General features: G+C 36.3%; 2 protein-coding genes and 7 non-coding genes across 9 annotated transcripts; 7 read left to right on the top strand and 2 right to left on the bottom strand.

Moving 5' to 3' along the window:
* Window positions 1–1,011: 1,011 nt before the first annotated feature.
* Window positions 1,012–1,114, top strand: LOC114914658 (small nucleolar RNA Z107/R87). Its single transcript, XR_003802197.1, has one exon. It is a non-coding gene; the product is annotated as a small nucleolar RNA Z107/R87 (small nucleolar RNA).
* Window positions 1,115–1,245: 131 nt separating this feature from the next.
* LOC114914664 (small nucleolar RNA R30/Z108) lies at window positions 1,246–1,349 on the top strand. The gene has a single exon (XR_003802203.1). It is a non-coding gene; the product is annotated as a small nucleolar RNA R30/Z108 (small nucleolar RNA).
* Window positions 1,350–1,436: 87 nt separating this feature from the next.
* LOC114914661 (small nucleolar RNA snoR31) lies at window positions 1,437–1,532 on the top strand. Its single transcript, XR_003802200.1, has one exon. It is a non-coding gene; the product is annotated as a small nucleolar RNA snoR31 (small nucleolar RNA).
* A 102-nt stretch (window positions 1,533–1,634) lies between these two features.
* On the top strand, window positions 1,635–1,737 carry LOC114914657 (small nucleolar RNA snoR31/Z110/Z27). Its single transcript, XR_003802196.1, has one exon. It is a non-coding gene; the product is annotated as a small nucleolar RNA snoR31/Z110/Z27 (small nucleolar RNA).
* Window positions 1,738–1,969: 232 nt separating this feature from the next.
* On the top strand, window positions 1,970–2,068 carry LOC114914659 (small nucleolar RNA snoR77Y). Its single transcript, XR_003802198.1, has one exon. It is a non-coding gene; the product is annotated as a small nucleolar RNA snoR77Y (small nucleolar RNA).
* A 382-nt stretch (window positions 2,069–2,450) lies between these two features.
* Window positions 2,451–2,680, top strand: LOC114914653 (small nucleolar RNA Z112). The gene has a single exon (XR_003802192.1). It is a non-coding gene; the product is annotated as a small nucleolar RNA Z112 (small nucleolar RNA).
* A 68-nt stretch (window positions 2,681–2,748) lies between these two features.
* LOC114914662 (small nucleolar RNA snoR2/U65) lies at window positions 2,749–2,902 on the top strand. Its single transcript, XR_003802201.1, has one exon. It is a non-coding gene; the product is annotated as a small nucleolar RNA snoR2/U65 (small nucleolar RNA).
* Window positions 2,903–9,207: 6,305 nt separating this feature from the next.
* Window positions 9,208–10,311, bottom strand: LOC105054327 (cyclin-P4-1). Its single transcript, XM_010935823.1, has 2 exons — window positions 9,968–10,311; window positions 9,208–9,478 (listed from the first exon to the last, which is right to left on the bottom strand). The coding sequence occupies exons 1-2, from the start codon at window positions 10,309–10,311 to the stop codon at window positions 9,208–9,210; spliced, it is 615 nt and encodes a 204-aa protein (XP_010934125.1).
* A 5,058-nt stretch (window positions 10,312–15,369) lies between these two features.
* On the bottom strand, window positions 15,370–20,117 carry LOC105053926 (pentatricopeptide repeat-containing protein At1g02150). The gene is made up of 2 exons (XM_010935264.4): window positions 19,628–20,117; window positions 15,370–17,056 (listed from the first exon to the last, which is right to left on the bottom strand). Exons 1-2 carry the CDS (start codon window positions 20,003–20,005, stop codon window positions 15,908–15,910), a joined length of 1,527 nt encoding a protein of 508 aa, XP_010933566.1. The 5' UTR covers window positions 20,006–20,117; the 3' UTR covers window positions 15,370–15,907.
* Window positions 20,118–20,979: the final 862 nt, after the last annotated feature.

Below are 20,979 nucleotides of genomic sequence, written 5' to 3'. Positions count from 1 at the left end.
GCACCATCGGTGTCTCATTCCTTTTATAAATTGTTAAATTTTATCTTACGACCTATTTGGTTGGGGTATGTCAGATTCCAGGATAATCAGACAATTTTTTAGAATTATTTATCTAAAAAAATAATTATAAAAAAAATAATTTTTACTATATTTGGTTGGTAGAAAAATTACTTCGATAAATGCACCGAAAAAAGTTACTACACTTGATTAGAGATAAATCTATATAGAAATATGATCAAATTTATAAATATATTATTAAATATAAAATAATTTTTTAATATTAGGATAGTATTGTCATCTCTCATTAGTTTTTATGTAATGACTATAATCACATAGCTCGTTATACAATAATATCTCCATCTTAATTTTTTATAAAATTTTTTTATTGAATGAATTTGAAAAAATATTAGAATAAATTTAATGATTATACATACAGTTTTATTGAGGATATTTTTGTCCGGTATGGATCACTACCATTCATAAATTTATCAAATATCAACCCCCATGATATTTATTTTACCTTTTCTCTTCAAAAAATAAATATAAAATTTATTAATTTTTTATTATTTTTTTATTTATTTTTTATATCAAATATAATAATTTAATATAAAATGTATATATTTATATTAGATTATCCCCAACTAAACGGTCCTTGATCCATTTTGGCTATCCATGTCTGCGGCGTTAGAGCTTTTGACAGGGCCATCGAGCCAAATCGGGTCTAGGCCTACTCATTGAGACCAGATGGGCTTGGACTGTTGCTGGGCCTTCGATGTTTACAAACTATTCCGGTTACGCACCCAAAAGCCCGCAGGTTCACCGGCACAGGCCGGTCACCTCGAAGGAAACCCTAACCCCAGCCCTATATATACCCATGCGCATCCCAGCCGAGGGAAGCATATCCTCCTTAGCGCCGGAAGCTCCCTGGTTTTCTTCGATTAGGGCCTCTAGATCTTCTTTAGAATTAGGGTTTGTTTTGTTTGCTTTGTTTGCCTTCCCTCTCGAAGGAGAGATTGCGGTGATGACTCAGAAAATTTCAAGCTCAACAGACCGGATCGCAGGTCTCTCTCTTCGAGGGATTTGTATGTCGACGACCCCGCTGAACTGAGCATTCTTCTTCAGAGGAAAGAATTTGTTTAGGGTTAGGGTTTTATCGTGTTCGATCCGCATTTTTTTCTTCCGTTTCTTTTTTTTTTTCTGGTTTATTTTGTTATTTCCTCGATCTTGACTTGGGGGATCGGTGGAGAAGGCTGCGATGAGGATAACAGAGCTCCCTCTTCTGAAATGAGTTCTTGAGGACGCTCGCTGGCAGAATCGAACCATTATTTTTAATCGCCACCACTGAGTAAATCTTCTCCACCATATTTTCCTCGAAGAATCGTTTTTTAATTCATGGTTCTTTTTTCTGGCCGATATGCTTTATTGGATTTGATCAACAGATAAGGATGAAGTGATAGTATTCTAATCCAACACTTGAACTGAGGATCTAAGAAGTCCAAGTGACGCATCCGTTCTTTCGCTTCTGAATCTGTTTTTTCTGTTTCGTTATACTTTTAGGTTTTGATTGTTCTCGCTTTATATACATATTTCTTAATACCGACTATGTACCGCTGTTTGTATAAATTTTGTGACCGATCATCAGGTGATGAAATCTTGAAATGAAATCTTAGGACACCTTCCTACACAGCACAATTTTTTGGGCTGTGGATGAGAAAACATTTCAATTCTGATGATGATGATAATGATCGGTCAACATTCTCATTATGCATGGTGATTGTTGTTTTAATTTTTAATTTGGATCAAGAAATTTGTGCAGAAACTTTTTGGTCAAGAAATGGTCGTTGGGTGATGTTTCCTGTGTCTTAGGGTTTAGCTGGCTTTGTCTGAATTTTTGCTGAGCATCTCTTCAGCGTTTTTCCTTGTCTAATAGATCATGTTTTGTCTCAGAGAACGTTAATGAGAGATTGGTAAGCCTATGACGATACGCTAAACATTGTTGGAATTACCGGCTGAGGTTAATAAACCATCATTTGATGTAAATCAATAGGCTGGCTATCTGAGGCTTCTCTATATCAGCATTTGTTTACTTCTATCCGTTCCCAAAAAAAAGTTTTGAGTAACCTACCTCCCTGTAGTCATGATAGCTTTAATAATTCTATCGATCTTCTTGTGGTTATATTTGTGATAATTTTCGTATTTGCTTTCAAGATCTATGAACTGATGAACTTTCTTGTTGGCTGCAAGAATAACTTAGGAGTATTTGTTTAATCATCATTCTTAAATAACCGACTAATTTGGTGTTATTGCCGACCAATGTGAGTTTCTGTAAATATGATTTTCTATGATTTCCATGTTCTGTAATACATTAGTGATGTCCGCTTAATATCGTTCTCTTATCTGAACCACTTTTGGCTTGATGAATGTTGTTTAGGTGTTTATAGTATTTATTGATCCTAATGAGGAGGATTGACCTCATGATAGGAAGTGCCGTATGACACTTAACAGCAGCTGTTTCACCCCATCACGATCTGTTCTGTCTCCTATTCTTAACCCTTTATCTCAGATCCAATTGTACGTTGGGTTTGTTTTTTAAGGGAAGTTGAAACAGAAGTACAGATGCAGACGTTTTGGGATTTCTGGATCAGCTGTGTGTGTGATTTTAAATGGGTCACTGAGGGATCACTGTAGTCGGTTTAAGGCTTGTCCATGTTTTAATTTATTTTTGTTTACTTTAGTGATGCTTGTTGAGGCCCAATGCCACGTCTCTGATAGCCAGATGCATTGACCAGAGATGCTATGATTGGGCCTAGATCAAGTTAGTTTGACATTTCGCAAGTTGATAGGAACCTGTGGATTAGATCTTTATTGTTCATCCACGGAGCCGGTTTATGCGATTACATTTGTTCGTTTATTCAGCTGCTAATATAGAATCATGCTTGTTCTTCGGGAAAGTTAGATATCTATCATCCAGTCATAATTTATCCATCAAAACGTTGAGCGGTTTAACTCTCTTGCAAGCCAAAAGTTAACAATTTTAAGTATCATGAGATGTTTTTTTTATAATCCAGTCATAATGCATCCATCAAGATAGATTGTGAGATGTTTTTTTAGTTGTTTGTGTGTTATGAGATGTTTTTTTGTGTGTGAACGACTCTTTTTCATATTCAATCAAATTTAGAGCTGAGGGTAGGGGGGGCATTTGGTCATTCCAGTTTCTACGTTAAATCAACCCGTTGAATACTTCTATGGTATCATTATTTAGTTGTTGCAGTGATGGCTAAACATTTCTCAGTTTTGTGGATTATTTCAAGGCTTAGCATGCTCTTATGCGGGCGAGGAAGATGAGAATACGGATCATGGTATATATGTTTTGTTCCACGCGGGTTGCTGAAAGTCTATCGGCTACGATAGACTTCTTTCCCTTGCATGCCTATTACAAAAGTTTGGGCGTTATGTGGGTTTTGGCTTCCTGTACGCTGCCCAACAAAAGCTTGGGTGGATGTGGCGGTCAAAGCCTACTCAACTGGATGCTGTAAATTTAATATGGGGAAATATAGATCTCAGGCATTCTCTGTGGTGTTCGATTAGAATGAATGAAATTCACGGTTGATACCTAGGTATTAGATTACAGTCTTTAAAAATAAGTTTTGTTCCATCCGTTTTTGATCTGAGTTCAGATATTTCTGCCAGAAATGAAGCAGACAAAATAATTTTTTTTTTTTTTTTTGAGTTATTAATTCGTTCGAATGCAGGATGAGATTAATGCGGATGGTAGAAATAGGTTTCACACATGATCACTTGATTAATTGATATGCATGAGATAGTCGGACAATAACTAGAACAAAAAAGTGAAAAAGAATTCCACTGTCGTCTACTGTAGCTGTAGTTCTTGCTGTAAGATAATATGATAGAGAAGCGGGTCTCGCACAAAGAATTTTGATACTCAGGGCCATATTCCATGAAGCTATGCTTGTCGCGTAGAGCCAAATAGTAAGGACTAGCATGAACTTTTTGTTTCAATACACAGAAATCGGGAAACCATGTCTTTAAATATACTCATGTGCTTAGGGCTTGGACGGTCTTTTGGTAAAATCTGGCAACTAACTTCCGGAACGAAACAGAAAAAAGTTCGCATGCAAGCTACATTCTTAGACCGTAGGATAGTTACGTGTAAAACCCTTACCTGTTTTGAATTAGCTATACCCATAAGGTGTTGCTTGGTAGTCACCCAAGAAACAGTTTAGTCGTTGTGGTGCTTGAATAGCCAGTTTCTATTACTGGACTAATTTCGATGTCACAATCCTCGAGATTTTTTATTTGCAACTGCTGCAATGGTGTCCATCAACAATGCATAAACCAAAGTTGTCCTAATTTTTGCATAGTGTGTAATGAGAAATCAATATGATCAACGAAATTTGTGGTGCATCAGCTGGAATGAAGCAAGCAAAATTTGGGATACTGTTGTTCTATATCACGTGCACTGAAACAATCAATGTGCCACAGATGCTCTTCACAGTCCCAGTGATGGGCCAACATCATAGTTACATCAATTTTAGTTAATACAGAATGTCAATGCAAGCTAGAAAGCTTACAATGGAATATTGGACATGCTAGCTTTGATCCCTCCAAAATGGCCAAACAAAGGACTCATGTAACCCTTTCAAAGTGGTAACGATCTCAGCAAAATAAATGGGCATGAAACCTGCTTTAGATACAAGTCCTTAAATGCATATGCAGACTTTGAATGAGGAAAACCTGAACGAACTTAAAGTGCTACGAAAATATAGGGTCCTGTTATATGACGAGAGGCTTGGGAAAGTCATACTAATTGCCCGATTGTTTTATTTGAGGGACTGACTCCTATAATTGATTTACAAATGCAAATGGTCATATGTTGCTCCAGCGTGAGCACAAAGGTTGTGTCTTTGGATCCGACTGTCATTACTAGTGTTCCATAGGCCACACATGAGTGCATCTTGAGTTGGCTAAAACGGAAAATAACTTTATCCTGGTTTCATTTGTCATTGGAAAAGTAAAAGATAGAAAATGACATTGATTATAAAAATAAAAAAAAGTAATTTGTTTAATTTTGGATTATAACATTAATTTTTTTTTTAAGAGGTCGTTTTTTTGGATAAATATCATGAAAAAGTTGATCAATTTTTTCATTAAGCAATTTATTCATGTTTTCATATTTTTCAAGATAGATAAGTTATTTTATTATGGATAATATTTATTTATAAAATAAAAAAAATTTATTCAGGAGATGGTTAAATCATTTTTTCATCAATCATTAAAGTAGGCATTTAATGTTATATCTAAAATATCTATCATCATTTTCAATGTCTCTATCATTTAATGTTTAATAATTTAGTCAAATCTAAAAAGCATAAGAGATATCATGGAAAATATGAAAAAATTTTATCAATTTATTTAGGAAAATAGTAATATAAAAGAATATGAGTAATAAATTTTGAAGCTAAAAGAATATAGATAAATTATTTTTTTACCTAAATATTATTTGAAAAATATTTACGAAAGAAAATATGAATTCTCAGATAAATTTTTTGCTTGCAAAAGAATGAGCCCTAACTTCTAATATATATATAACAAGGACATCAGAAGCATGCATTTCCACATTTAATTATCCACAAAGTTATCCACCTCCTTAATGATTGGGCCTTCTCTGTGGTCAAAAGATTCTCCTTAGATTTTATAAATTATGGGAGAAGTTGGAGAGACAAATTATATCTAATTAGTATCAGATGATCCTGTTCCTCTTAGTTTGTATATTCTCTAAATTCTTTTCCCGATTGTAACCTCTGAGGTCTATATATAACTCTCACCCTAATTTCTTAATAAATCTTGATGGGTAATCTGGCTCCATCGACATTTAGAGATTGCTGATGGGCTGTGTCATTTTAGATATCAGGCATATTTATTGTGAGGTGGACAATGCTGTGAATTGGATCACCACTTATATTGCTGATTACTCTAGAAAGATATTACTGTGGACTTAGGTTGGGGGAGGGGGGCTTATAGCATTCCAAGAGTTGGGGGGTGTGTATGCTTTAGCATTCAAGAGGTTTTTTTTTTTTTTTTTTTTTTTTGTTTCCAACTCTCTTAGTTGTACTCACACTATTTGTATGAGTATCGTGTCCTATCAAAAAATAATAGTAATAACAACTTGCAAAGCCTATAAAAAAAAATTATAACCACATTGTTTAACTTTTTGCAATTTTCACTTACGAATCCAAATTTCTATTTTTTATTAGACGACGAAACTTAAGATTTGATTATAATTATCTGAGCTTTAAAATCATTAATGGAAGTAGTAAAATGACTAATTTATCTCCAAAGGTTACCAATAGAAGAAAATTAAATTTGAGAAAAATTAGTCGACTGGGCACTTGACTACTCTCTCTCACTTCCTCCTCCATTTTGATGAGTCATCCGACTTTTTACAATTTCGTAAATAAGCTCCGTGGTGAGATTATGATGTTTTGGACTTAAAGTGGGACTTCTATCAAATGAATTAGAGAAACAATTGTTGAAGATGGTGGTCTTGGTGAAAACCTTTGTGTTGATGCTCTTCTCTATTTTGGTGTTGAGGGGCAATTTGACCTTAACAAAAATGTCCTATCTGACGGTCTGGCTATCATTGTACTCTTCAAGATCATATTGCCTCCTTAAAAGGAATAAAATAGAGAATCACGAAAGAAAACAAAGGGAGCAAGAAAAAGAAGAGGAGACACAACGAATGAAGAAGAAGAAGAGATGGCAGTTGAAATGACTGGCGGTGGGAGGATTTTTTTTTTTTTGGCAATTTTATCAAAACAAAAGGCAAAGTCCAATTTCTAGTTTTCCATCACTACTTTTGTTTAAAAAAGTTTAATGAGAGGTCAATTGGTGCTGCCCATTTTTATTAAAAGAGGGAAGGAAAGAATGTATATCAGGTGGTATGTTCTTGAATGATATGCCATTTCAAGAATTTATATGACTAAACAAAATTAAAAAAAGAAGGACAAATCTCTTCAATGATGGAGAAGATCATCTTCTGTCATGTGAAGCAAGAAACCAAGGATTAAAAGCTAAAATTCAGCTAAGTGTCCAATCTCTTCAAGGATTGAAAAGACATCTACTGCACGACATAAATTGAGGACTTGAAAACAAAATGTTGCAGCATAACGGAAGGTTCCAAGGATCAGCTGCAACTTGAGCGATGGCACAACAATTTGCTGATCGATACAAGCAGCTTGACTTCAGGTGGAGATACAACAAGTTATGGATTCACTAGCTCATTTCTTCCTTGTTGCACTTCAAGTGATTGTGGGTTCTCTCCCTTTGCTCTCTCTTCTCTTTATCTTCACTGCACCCAACTAAGTCAGGCAAAACCCCACCAATAGAAAGAAAGAAAGAGGAATAAGGAGTCATCACGTGATGGCCATGCGATCTCCTTCGTCGTCAAAAATACTAATACATCTCTTAATATAGGAGGAAAGGATATTTATGAAATATAATATCTGAAGTTATATCACATGATCATAATCATGTATTCATGGATCTTATAGAGATGGACAACTAGAGAACATTGCAACCAAATATTAGGTTTTAGAATCTAATTGAAATAATTAGAATTTTTAGGGTACAAGTACAAAATCATGAAATATTAGAGGGATTTTTCGGTGTAATTTTCTCAAACCTATAACAATTATCGAGATATCTATGCTATATTATAAAGAATGGATTAAGCCAATTCTTAATAATACACACACAAATACACGTACGTAAACAGGTTCCTAGCAACTCTTCACCCCAAAATAAATTCAAGCCAAGTGTGGGCTGCCATTGCCCATGCCATTCCTAGCATTTAGCATCAGACATGCAGTCATCTTTGGAACCTCGAGATGGCGTAGTGTTATCTAGGCCCATGCATGTGTGCTTTCAGGACCTGAGCTAATTAGGCACAAGTTGCAGCAGCTACAAATTAAACACTTCTCACCAGGCCCTACAAATTTAAGCATGACCCCAGTGGTGGGTGTTTCGGTCCATCATCCCCATGAGAAGTGGATCTTGAAATATAATGTCCCACTAGGTTGCTAGGTGAGCAGGTTATGAATGAGGATGATGCTGAAACGCTGCTTGCAAGCTTCTACTACATATGAACGAGTCCATTCTAGTTGATATAGATGCAAAGTAATTGGCAATTGTATATTTATGAGATTGTTAAATCGAATGGCTCCATTTAGGTTTCCATCAGACATTGCTAACATGCATATAATGAGGCAGATGGTGAAGTAAAAGAAGATAACAAGCTTTTCATGAGAAAGAAGAAAATAGAAGGATCATAGCTAGATGCCAAAAGGAATTTCTAGCCCAAAGTCACCATCTAGTATTAAATTCAAAAAAAGGGCTCAAACAATAACAAGCTATTTATGCATGCAAATGAGCAATTCTCTGGAAAGCAAAGAATCACATCGCCTTCATAAAGCACCAGATGGGGTGTTGACTTCGGACAAAATGGAGCCCCTCAGAGGCCAGATGCACGGTGGATCACAAACTTGGGGGCATGTAATTGTTATGGCCCCCTACATGAAGATCATTAATTATGAGGTCCTCAGCATATTCAGTTCCTTCACAAATGTTTCTCAAGACTGGACATTGGTAATCCAATGATCCCTTCGATCTCATCTACTCCACCATTTTACTTCAACAATTCAACAAGAACCAATGCCTCCAACAAATATGATACATCATGAGTGGATACATAACATAGCATTGGTTAGCAATCACTGAATCAGATAGGTACATGCATCCCATTGATCTGGGGTTAGCTCTATGAATCTTAATTATTTTGCCAACAACTTCAATTAAGAGATTCACAAGATTTCACAAGATAACAAACAACACCACATCAATTATTATTTACCAATTGAATCATTAATTCTACACACTACACCGAGAGCACCATAATGATAGATCATATATAAACTCGATCCATAAGACATTAATTACAGATCTAAATTATAGTTCACAGAAAATTACAAATCGCCCAATCAAAATGAAACAAAAATGGAGGATAAAAAAGACAGTGGATTGTAGTTCACATGCCCAAAGCAAACACTAATCATCAAAATAAAAAAGAAGCCGGAAACTAAACAATTAACATGGTATCAGTCTGGTCCATCAAAAATTGATGATTGTTCTCTACTCATCTATGTATGTACTGGAGCGCCTCTCGAATAGCCAGCTGCCGCTGTCGGACTCTTCCTCTGTCAAGCAGGAGGGAGACCTTGGGGGAGCGGGGGGCGACTCCAGTAGATACATCTCCTCCCGAAGACGAGAGCAGTAGGAATAGAAGACCGTGGGGGTTACATTCAGCTCGAAACCCACGCCGAACAGGAAATTCACTTCCAAATTGTTCATCTCCATCAACGTTATCCCTCCCACCCTTGCAAAATAAGCATTGTCGTAGTGTCTACAAAGACAAAAAAAAAAAAAAAACAGTAGTAATTAGCAACTCAATTGGATATTTAATTTCTTTGTTTTCAGTTAATTAAATAACTCAAAAGTGACTCTCTTCCGCCCTCCGTCCTCTCTCTAAAGAATTGAAAGAAAATATTTAAAAACGTTCTGGGATCAGGTAAGACTAGTGGTCACCTTCGGAAAGGATCCAACTTTCAAGAAGAAGAAAAGGACCCCAAAATAACTCTCCAAACCCCAAAACCAGCAGAAGGGTGAATCACATCGACAAATTAAAGATCGCTTGATTGAAAAAGAACGGGATATATATATACACAACAACGAAGAAGAACCATTACTGAAGCAAGACCAGTATCTTAATACCTTCTTGAAAGAAATCAAGAAACCCATGCACATCAAGAAAACCCAAGAAACTCTACGCGAATTTTAAAGGACGTCGAGCAAGTAATCTATTGAAGCAGTAGAACTAGTGGTGCAAACTTACATGCGCTCCATGAACTTGACGGCGGTGAGGATGGAGGTGAGGAGGAGAAGATGGACGTTGAGGGAGTTGATGAAGACCGGCGGGTGGCGCTGCGCGAAGCGTTCGAGGTAGACGTAGGCGACGACGTAGCATGTGGGGCTGCAGTCGGCATGGCGGAAGATGCGCTCGAGGTAGCTCTGAACCGAGATACCAGGAACCCGGGGGACATGGAAGGCAGAGGCCCGGGGGTGGGGGGCTGCAAGCCGGCCGTGGATGGCCAGGTCGTTGAGCTCCATCACCCTCCGGAGAACAGACGAGAGCACCGAGACGACTCTTGGGGGGTCCTCCCTCCGCAGCTCGGCCATGGGGCGGTCTCTTGGAGGGCGAGAGAGAGAGAGAGAGCCAGTGGATGAAGATTGTGGAGGGAGAAGAGGGGAGATATATAATCGCAGGGAAGGGAAGAGAGAGGTGTTCGTTATGGAAGACAAGTTGGTATAGGACTGGGTTTTGTTTTCTTCGGGTAAGCTATCCGGGTTATTAATTAGACGTACGTGTGTCCCTTTTTAGGCTTGGATTGGAATTATGGTGGGCTTCGTTTCAAAAACGTTAGTAGGGTTGGATTAATGACATAAGGGGATAGGGAAAAGAGATACGTTGGGAGTTTTTTTTTTTTTTTGGCAATTACTAATTTTTGGAAAGGATTAGTGTATGGACTGAGCCTTCTTGGAGTTAGGACAACGTAATAGATCTAGAGTTTATATATATATATATATATATATATATATATATATATATATATATATATATATATATATCAAATATTGAGAGGATAAAGTAATAATTTATTAATAATTTTTTAGATAAAATATTTTATAATAAATAATAAAATAAAAATATATATAATCAAAATATTATCAAAATATCAATACATATTTAATTTTATATATAAATAAAAATAAGTAAAAAATATTACCTTATGCTATCTGCAAAATGATTTTGATTGTGTAAAAATCTCAATAATTTCTTCCACATTAAAGATTAAAGAATAAATAAACAACTATTGTTTCTTCAAAATTTTATTATTTTCAATAAAAAATTAATATATAAATTAATTATATAGTTTTTTCTCAAACTGATGAACTTGTAATGTGTGTAAGATTAAAATTTTGGAGGGACCATCACATATATAAATATATAAGTAATAAGTATTTTAAAATTTTTTTGGGGGGCAGTGGCCTCTCTAATCCCCCTTACGCTTCGCCACTGTATATATGCCCCCGCTCTCTCTCTCTCTCTCTCTCTCTCTCTCTCATGCACACACACAAAAGATTGGGTTTATTTATCATGTGTACAATAGATGATTACGTGGAAAACATAAGCCAGACAAGCGGCCATCCTCGCCTACATGCAATTTAGTTGATATGCCGCAATTCCACAATTCTATCACTTTGGATGAAAGATTGGTGATATACTTTTAAGATGTTGTTTCTATTATATGGTCAGTGAAATTAGTCTCTACACCACTAGAACAAGTATATGTCTTTGAACTAGAAGCATTTCGGTTTGGAGTTATATATGAGAATCAGGACATCACCTTTAAACTTTGCAATATTTGATTCTCTGGCTCTCTTGTTTGTATCTACTTAAAAAGAAATTATTAGATAAATCGGGTTCATCATTGATTTAGGATTAAATCATCCTAATCAAGTTCACCATGGATCTACGATGAAATCATCCTAGGTCATGTTATAAAAAAGAAAAAAAGAAGAGAAAATAGAGTAATTTCATTTTAGATCCACAGTAAACCTAGTTTACCAAATAATTTCTCCCACTCAAGGACTTTATAATCTATGATCATAAATAAAGAAACCAAAAAAAAACTAGTCCTGAAGGAGGGTGGCAAAACCTTGAGAATATGGACATGTATATGGGTGCATTAGAAAATAGATCATTTTAGATCAGAAATTCAAGTTATTTATGTTAAATTGGAAACTCTTGGTCTTTTCTATTTCTATTCGGAACCAATCCCCATCAATTTGAAGGATGGATAAATATATATACAAATGCAAATCAACCATGTACCGGATAGACTGCCAATGAGGGTAGACAACTCATAGAAATATAAATAATGAATCCTATACGTCGTATAGGACCTAGTAAATCTACAATTTTAGCTGGCTTGATTCAGTTTCCACTTAGCGACAGGTGTCAGTAATTGAGACTGCCAAGAATCTCATGGAGAGTACATCAACATCAGTTATTTCATACACATCTTAAGCAGATTTGTTGCTGTATTTTAAGGTTTTAAGACTGTTAATTGATAAGTCTGCTAGTCTATCCAGGTAAGAAAATTCTGATATCATGACCATCTGGCAAACTAGGTGATGTGTTTGAAATGTTCAAAGCAGGTTTAACTTTTACTGCCAAAGTAATTGACAAGTTATTAACAAGAAGATTCTAAAATCAGTGACTTCTATATAGGTGTTTGTGTTTTACTCACTTGGCTAACCAACTCTGTTACATATAATTAATTCTCATACCAACCAACAAAGACTAAATCATAAAAAGGAGGTCTTGATCATATCTTAAGTCCTGACTCCTATCCTGTCAACAGGGTATTTCAAAGCTAGGATTTACCAATAACAACACAAGAAGAAATGGAATGGAAGGGAAGGGAATGCACAGAAGTTATCTCGAAATTCAGTTTGTGATCTAGCTCTAGATATAGCTGATCTTGCCTCCAAACCCATTCATTACCATATGAAGCGGTCAGAATAGTTCACAACGGATTGGTAATTCTCCTAGTATCACATATAGCAGTCACTACAATAATATAGTGGCTAGATAATAGTGAATTTTTACTTTGAAACATCATAGGGAGCAATCATTTGTGTGAGGCTGGGAATGGAACATTTGCAAACGTTCTTGCTCTATTTGATGATAATAGAGATGTCAACAGTCTGGTATGTGGATATAATTTTCTTTTCTTTTTTTTTTTTCATTCTAAGTCTTCTAATTGGACCTATTCCTAATTTTGCATATGCTACTTAGACCCAGTCCATTGATATCTCTAATAACATGGTAATTTCAAGCGCCTCTTAAGAAAAATAAAAACATGGCAGTTCAAGCTTGTTCTGCAATGATTGCATCACACAAAGGTCACATGTTTTGGCCTCTATTTAAACAAGATGCTCTTAAACCTCCTCCAAGTTGCCACTTAAACATCCTCCAAGTTGCCACTAAAATCTCGGGCTCAGCTCAATAATTAACTTGTGTATCAGGTCCAACCAATCTGATTCTTTGGAGATACTCTGCAGGAATAGAGCTTGTTAGCCATCAGTCTGGTATCTTCTAAAATCTCACCAAAGTCCCAGCCTTTTAGCTTGTGAGCTTGTTAGTCTGTAAGAAAAAAATCTGGCCCATTTGAGCCTAGTCTCTCTCTCTCTCTCTCTCTCATCAGAGAGAGACTTCAACCTTACAATGATATATAATCTATCGCAAAAATACAATGACCCAGACAAACACCAGATGGCAGTTTGGTTAGAAGAAGATCATATCCTAAAATTTGATTGCAACCTTGGTTATTATCCCTAACGCCTTCCCACTAGATAAAAATTTAAGTTTAATTTTTGGTTGCCATAGAAAAGGCATGTAGAATGTAGAAACAATGCATAAGGATTAGGCAGTCCAAGAGTAAACCATACCGTACCTACCATCTCAAGGTTTCCAGAATATCAAAAATTAACTCTTAAGAAATTTTAATATATTGAAATTAAAACTCTAAATTGAGGAAGCAACAGCCTCAGCCAATTCATCACACTTCTTTCTTCTCCCTCTGAACTCAAAGAAAGGATGGCTGTCATGACCACATAAAACATGCTTGGATTTAGATGAGTGGCTTTGCCAGATGATGCTAATTATATGTTTATGTTGTGCCTATGGAAAGAAGCTAACCAAATAGGTTTTTCCGCGGACTCTTACCAACCTTTTAAGAGATAAGAAGCCTCTAATGGTGGTGAGGAAAAAAAATGAAAACCATGGATAATGTTAACTTTACCATGTAAAATGTGAAAGAAATGCAAAGGTAGCAGTGAACGAATAAGCAAGGTAACAAAATTAAAGAGCAAGCAAGCGACCAAGTTAGCAAGTTAGATAAATTAGTCAAAAGTTGGAAAATTAGCAAGTTGTTAGTGAAGCAAGTAGATAAATGAGGAAAGAAAAAGTAAAGAAAAAGAAAAGATAAATAAAAAGAAAAGTTCATTAAGAAAAAAGACAGGAAAGCTAAGGGGTACAGAGCCCTTATTTTTGTTGTTGTTGTTGATAAAGAGGGAGATCGCCCTTAGATTTAGAATTAAGACCCATTTGGTTCACAGGAAACGGAGGGAGAAGAGGCGAGTCCTAGAAAATGAAGAGAGGGCTTCTTGTTCGGTTAAAATTTTAAGATGAAAAAGAATAAAAAAAAATTTCATATAAAGTTACTTTCCGTATCATTAAGAAAACAATCATATTAGCCAAAATAGGCTTCCTAAAAATCGGTCATTCAGATGACACATCCAACCAAGAAAGCAGAGGGTAAGCCAGTCAAAATGGACACCATTAACTTCACAAGACATGTATATATGCGAAAATGGGGTACAAATGATCTAAACATGAGTGAGGCTAAACCTAGCTTGGCTCATTTTATAATCAAGCTGAGATTGAACTGGCTCATTTAATTTTGAGCCAAACTTGAGTTGTTTATGAACAGCTCATCTAAAAGAAGAAGTATGATTCTAAAATATTTCAAGACTTCTATATATATGGTTTGGACATTTATTTCGAGTCCCAAACCTGTGCTTATTCAACATGAACCATTTACTACCACAAGCATATAAAACTGGAATAAACAATTCACCTTCCAATGCAAAAAGCATAACAACCATAGAGAAAGTTAAACAGAAGTAGAATGAGGAGATGTTGCACCTTCCAAACGACAGTGTTACCTTCTTAGATGACAGAAAATAATATATCTAAACAAAAGAAAATTTATATCACATTGGAACCGCATTAAAATATCAAAGCACTGAATGGGCTGTCTCAAACACATGATGTTTCACGGCCAGGTTGATCCTCATCAATCTCCCAAATAATGCAGCTAACACCAACAAGATATTTTGTACTCATTTATTATATTGGACCATCCATTTGTAAGTGCAAGGGTATAGTTTCTTCATGCTGCACCTCATGGTTTTGCAAAAGCTATGGCAAGTCACAATTTTCCCCCAACATGCAGATCCTCCAGTTAGGATCCCTCTATGTCTTGATCTATTTTCGCAACTAAATCCGATGACATGCCTTCCCTCATGCATGTCAGTTGCCAGATTTGCCTCAAAAGCAAAACCAACCTATGAAAGCTGTCCTGAACTTAAAAGCAAAAATAGATATAAAAAAAGCAAGCAACAAGATAGGCACTGCTATAGCTAGCGAAAGTTGGGTTATAAGATACATCCAATGGGAAACTAGCCCCAGACCATCATGTTCCTCATCTGTAAAGAAGAAAGGACACAGCTTTACTGATTCCGTAAATAAAGCATTTGCCAACCTGGTCATATAGCAAAAAAGCATGCCCTAGATACAATTTAGAAGAGTTAAAAGCACTCTGACCCAATGTGGGATCCATGCACACAATCGTTTCTCTCATTGTGGTCCAGCTCCTTGCAACAACTGACAGAACCCATTATACAAAATACTGAAGCCCACAAAGCATATCTGGCAAGATCCATTTGAGCTTACAATATTCCAGATATTCCAGATGCAGAGAAACAACCCAGAAGAGCATTTCTGCCCCAGCTTCAAGTCATGTAGGGGAACAAACTCTTCATATGCGGAGATGTGAGCTGTTCCTTGGAGACAGATTTCAAGACATACCAACATCACAAGCATCTTGGTCTCCATTACTCAGATGCTCATCTTTCATCATGCTCAATTACCCTGACAGTATGCACTAATTAATGACTTGTATTCCTCTTTTTCATGGCATCCTCTCATTCGAAGCATGTCCATCAGCATATTAATACTAGAAATGTCATTCTGCCCCTTACAAAGTGCTAGGAGGTTCTCTATGTTTTTGGGTTTTGGCCTCCAGTTATTTACTCCTTCATATGACACTGCTTCTCTCATATACGATAACGCCTCAGAAATTTGTTCCTCCTTGATGTAGCCTTCTGCAAGGGTCTCCCACATGATCGGTCTTGGCTTTCCACCTTTTTCTAAAAATTTGTCAAGAGCATTCTTAGCCTTACTAGCAAGCCCTTCTCTGGCATACAAACCCAGCAGAATATTGCAGATCCTGGGGTCATAGCTTGATGTCATGGATAGCCATTCTTCATAGATCATTTCAGCTCCATCAACATCCCCTAGCCTAATCAAAGAAGAAAGCATACACTGGTAACCCACATTCAGGATTCTAGGGAAACTTGATTTGTACCAATTCCAAATCCGATAGACTTCTTCTCTCTTACCTATGCTGCCATAAAGTCCAATGAGGTAATTAAAAGGTGTTCGATCCCTGCCCATCACTCTAATTTCAGCATCTTTTAAGCAACTTTGTGCCTTCTCAAAATTGCCAAGTCTAATGTACATGGTAGCAAGTGTAGTATAAGGGGTCCAGTTTGCATTGATGCCATTGTCTGAAGACATCAGCCCTACCACTCGTTCCATCTCCTCTGCATCTCCCATGGTTGCACAATTCGTTATCCAGATGTTGTAAGAGTATATGTCAAATGAAATATTGTTCTCCTTCATCTCATTAATGATCTTACTAACTTGCTCATGTTCTCCAACATTCATATATAGAGTCATCATCACATTGAAAATTAGTGCTTCAGTTAAATATCCCTTGTTTCTCATCACCTCAACAATAGCCTCTGCCTTCTCTTTCATCTTTGCTCGGCCATAGACATTTAGAAGAGCACCATACGTGCGCTTGTCTTTCAAGGTATCAGGAAGTTGCGAGAAGTGTTCTTCAGCGCGTGAAATGCCATGTGCTTTGGCAATCAGATCCAACTGGATTGCCATGTCACTAGATGTAAACATAAATCGGTCTCCTTGGGCAGTCATCCAATCACAAACCTGATAAATGCAGTGAAGAATAAATATAAGTTACTACAGCAGAAGTGTCAAACGGCCATACTCAAGATTGGATAGGGAGTGGATCAAACAAAAAAAGGCTACAAAGATGGAATAAAGTCTGAAATACTTAATCATAAATGTAACTCTCTCAACATTCATGAGACACACCCACCTCCCCAGCCGGAAAAAAAAAAATGCTAATGACCCCCTTAACAAGGATTCTGACAGAATAACTTGTAGTCAGTAGATGCTCATTGCATAATACAGAAGAAAAATGAACATAAACCTACACATATCATTGCAGAAAATCATTTTGTTTATGAAAAAGTGTAGAAGAATTTAACAGAACAAGTAGAAGAATGAATGTAAGAGGACTGCAGATCTTACTAAGCAAATCAATATTAACACTAACGGGCTTTGTCCAAGCTGAAATGAACTACATTGTTTGCACAAAGTGAGTCCTGAAATGCTTGTGGAGAAAGGTCAAACAAATATATACACATATACATATATATTTGACCCACCTAATTATATTGCTTTTCCCTTGACAAAATCTGAGTCCTGAAATTTCTCTAGCCAAAATTGTTGTGCACAAAGTGAGTGGACCTTGGTTCCCTAAAAGTTGATTTGGCCAAAGGTCTACTAAGAAAGGACCTCCCAATCACCATTTCTTGTATCTTAAGGGCTTAAATTCCAGAGGGCTGCCTCCAGAGTTCAGGTTGACTCTCACTGCTGGAGGAAGCTAGATAAGATTAATTTAACCTGTTTAGATGTGGATGCCTCACAAAATCCCATTTTTCTTCATAAATTGGGTTTCCTCCCAAAGAGAGGAGAAGAGATGCAGGACACTAAGTCTAGCTAAAGATCATTTTGAGCAAAGGCTATAATTCTATTATGGTGTTAATCTAACCCCATAAGGTCTTACTGCTTGGTCCAACAATCATGTTCCACAAGCATTTGAATTATTAGTACCCATTCAAAGTTATTAAATCTGACAGATACACAAGAAGTTCCTCAAACATGAGAGGGCACTCATTAGTGATAGATGCATTATTGTCCCCTCACTTTCATTCAAATACACCTAACAAGAAAGCTTTACATTCCCTAAACTTGTGCTGATGACAGACATGAAGAATAGGTGATAACATTCCAACTCTAGATCAAGTCCAAATCTTATTTATCACGAAATGCAATGCAAATTACAAGACATCAAAATTAAATGGACTAAAAAAGAGATTCCTGTAAACTTCAACAAGAAGGGAAAAATAACTCTTCAAGCAAATCGAATGAGACATATTCCCCATTCTTCAAATGAACATCCATAACCATTTTACTTCACTGCCTCCCTATTGAAAAGCATGACATATGGCTGATTTCAAAATCAGTTGCAAGCCATGCAATAATTTTTGGACCACTGGAGAGGTTTCTCAAGCTAACTTCAAAAGCAAACAATTTTCACAATGCGCACATTGATTTCAACAATCTGAAGCTCCCTCATTTGGCATTCTACCAAACATTGGACCATCTATTCTCTATATATACCACACTTGCTACATTTTAAACACCGTTAACTTATTCCCATACAGATGATACTATTTTGAAGACTACAACGTTACATGTCATGACTAAGCAATCAAGAAGTACTGCTAGGTTACCTTTGTTTTAGTGAACACCATGAACTAAACCATCTATAGTCTTAGATTAGCAATATTACCAGCTTATCTGGTAAATAATTGGTGCAACATCATGTATACCCTTCAATGCAGTTCTTACGAAGTTTCCTGATATGCTCAGCAATAGACAACAAGACTAATGTGCATTGACATTTCTCCAAATGATAAGCTTGCAGGCAACCTTTTGCATTATGTAAATAAACTGTTCTATGCATCCAGTCATAGGTCCGCATAGAGTAAAAATCCACATACAAGAATGGCCTAGACCCTATGCAGGGCAGCCAGAGGATGGCATTGGTTGGTAGAATGTTTTTTCAAAACAGTGCAAATAGTAGACAAGTATGGGCAAAATATGATAGTCAACGTTGCAAATTCACACTAAACATCATCTTGGTTCTGAGTGCAGCATTAGACACTTATACAAATTATCAAACTTCATATATTCCAGAAGCAGATTTCAGTGACAAGGCTATCTTGTTGGATTTGTGCCAAAATGCATATTCGATGACAAAATACTGGTCAATTTGAAAAATGAAATATTATCAAATGATAAAAGAACGAATCATGAATAGTCTATAGAAATGGTACCACGATGATAACATAAATAACATGAACCCAGAAAAAAGAATATGGAGTATATATAAGTGATCCATCAACAACATAATTCCACACGGATCAAAATCAATTTTGCGCCTTATAACTACACTTTTTATTATTTTTGTTCCTTTTCCCCGTACATGTCAAATTATCAATTAAAGGATACACAAAAATTGGGATGCACAAAGAACAATTTTTGTGTTAACAGCTACGAGGAACAAAAGAAACAAAGACAACTCGGAGAATCTGAGAGAAGATAAGAGAATAGGAGTTAAAAGTGGCAAATTTTCAGCTAAGCTACCTCCAATGCGAGCTTGAACCGGCGGAACTTCCTGAGCTCCTTCACCACGCGACAGAGCTCCCACTTGTGGAGCCGCCTCTCCTCCTCCTCCCAGCGCTCCAAGACAGCAGCGCAGCCGAGGCTGGGGTTCTCCATGGCAGAGATCCTTCGGGCGAGCGAGCTCCACTTGAGGGCCGGCGGCCGCTCGGGGTCCACGGTGCCATAGCTGTGGACCTGCGAGACCGAGCACCGGATCGGGCCACCAGACTTCTGGTCCGCCCAAAGAGAGAGGGCGGAGGAGCCGAACCCTAGAGGAACTTGGGAGTAGGAGGAGGAGGTGGAACGAAGGTAGCGTTGGAGGGGAAAATAGGGAGGGAAAATGGGGAAGCGGAGAAGCATACCTAGGGTTTCAGGAGGGGAAGAGGATCGGCTTGTCAGTTCTAGCGTGTTGGAGCGTTTGGGTTTCGACTCGTACAGGAGCTTCGGGGCAGCCGTGGGGAGGATATGGTAACGTCAGCTATTATTATCTTGCACTTCAAAAAAAACAACAGAAAAAAACGACAGTTATTATTGTTTGAGCGTGGTAACGAGATTGCAACCGGCTTTGCACGAACCAAAAATAAATAGAAAAAATTATCTATAAGTTTCTAAGTGGGCTTAAAATTATTTTTAATTTTTTAAATTTTTTAAATATAATAAAAAAATTTTAAAATATTAAAAAATTATTTTTATATAATTAAGATATCTATAAAATTTGAACATGAACGTATATAAACAGATATTGAAACTAAATAATTTATATAATTTAAAAATAAATCTATATAATTTGAATATAAATTTATATAATCTAAACATGGGTCTACGTAACTGATTTGTATAGATAGCAAGAATTTAAAAATAATTTTTTAATATTTTAAATTTTTTTATTTAATTTAAAAAATTTAAAAATTTAAAAATAATTTCAGATCCACTTAAAGGTTTATAGATAATTTTTTTAAATAAATAACTCTGGACATGAAAAAGCCAACAGATGCCATGATTGTGGTAGAAGTTCCAAAAACTTTTAAGGTATGATTCTTATACCTGAATCTTTCGTAGATGCACCAAGTAATCTACAATATATAATCTATAATAAATCCACTCTAACAAATTATTTATTTTGATTAATATTTTTGAGAATATAATTAAGCATGCTGGAGTCCCATTTTCTATTATAGGGAATCATGATTAATAGTTGTTGAATGCACCACTAATTCACTAAAATTCTTCTCATAAGTTGCTACAGCTTTCCAAACCTTCTATGTTACTTGAGCTTTATCCATAGATAACTTAATTGGCCATTGAATAAGCTCTTTATAAACTTCTTCTATCCA

The sequence above is a fragment of the Elaeis guineensis genome, chromosome 11, assembly GCF_000442705.2.
Source record: "Elaeis guineensis isolate ETL-2024a chromosome 11, EG11, whole genome shotgun sequence".
Lineage (NCBI taxonomy): Eukaryota > Viridiplantae > Streptophyta > Magnoliopsida > Arecales > Arecaceae > Elaeis > Elaeis guineensis.
Note: the sequence above shows the minus strand (reverse complement) of the source record. Positions and strands in the feature narration are given on the sequence as shown.

What these genes read in the sequence shown, in the direction of transcription:
- LOC105054327 (XM_010935823.1), bottom strand. Translation starts at nt 10,311, where the DNA reads ATGGCCGAGCTGCGGAGGGAGGACCCCCCAAGAGTCGTCTCGGTGCTC. An exon ending in GTCAAGTTCATGGAGCGCAT is followed by an intron (nt 9,479 to 9,967) that starts GTAAGTTTGCAC and finishes TTGTCTTTGTAG; the next exon opens with ACACTACGACAATGCTTATT.
- LOC105053926 (XM_010935264.4), bottom strand. Translation starts at nt 20,005, where the DNA reads ATGCTTCTCCGCTTCCCCATTTTCCCTCCCTATTTTCCCCTCCAACGC. An exon ending in GGTTCAAGCTCGCATTGGAG is followed by an intron (nt 17,057 to 19,627) that starts GTAGCTTAGCTG and finishes TGCATTTATCAG; the next exon opens with GTTTGTGATTGGATGACTGC.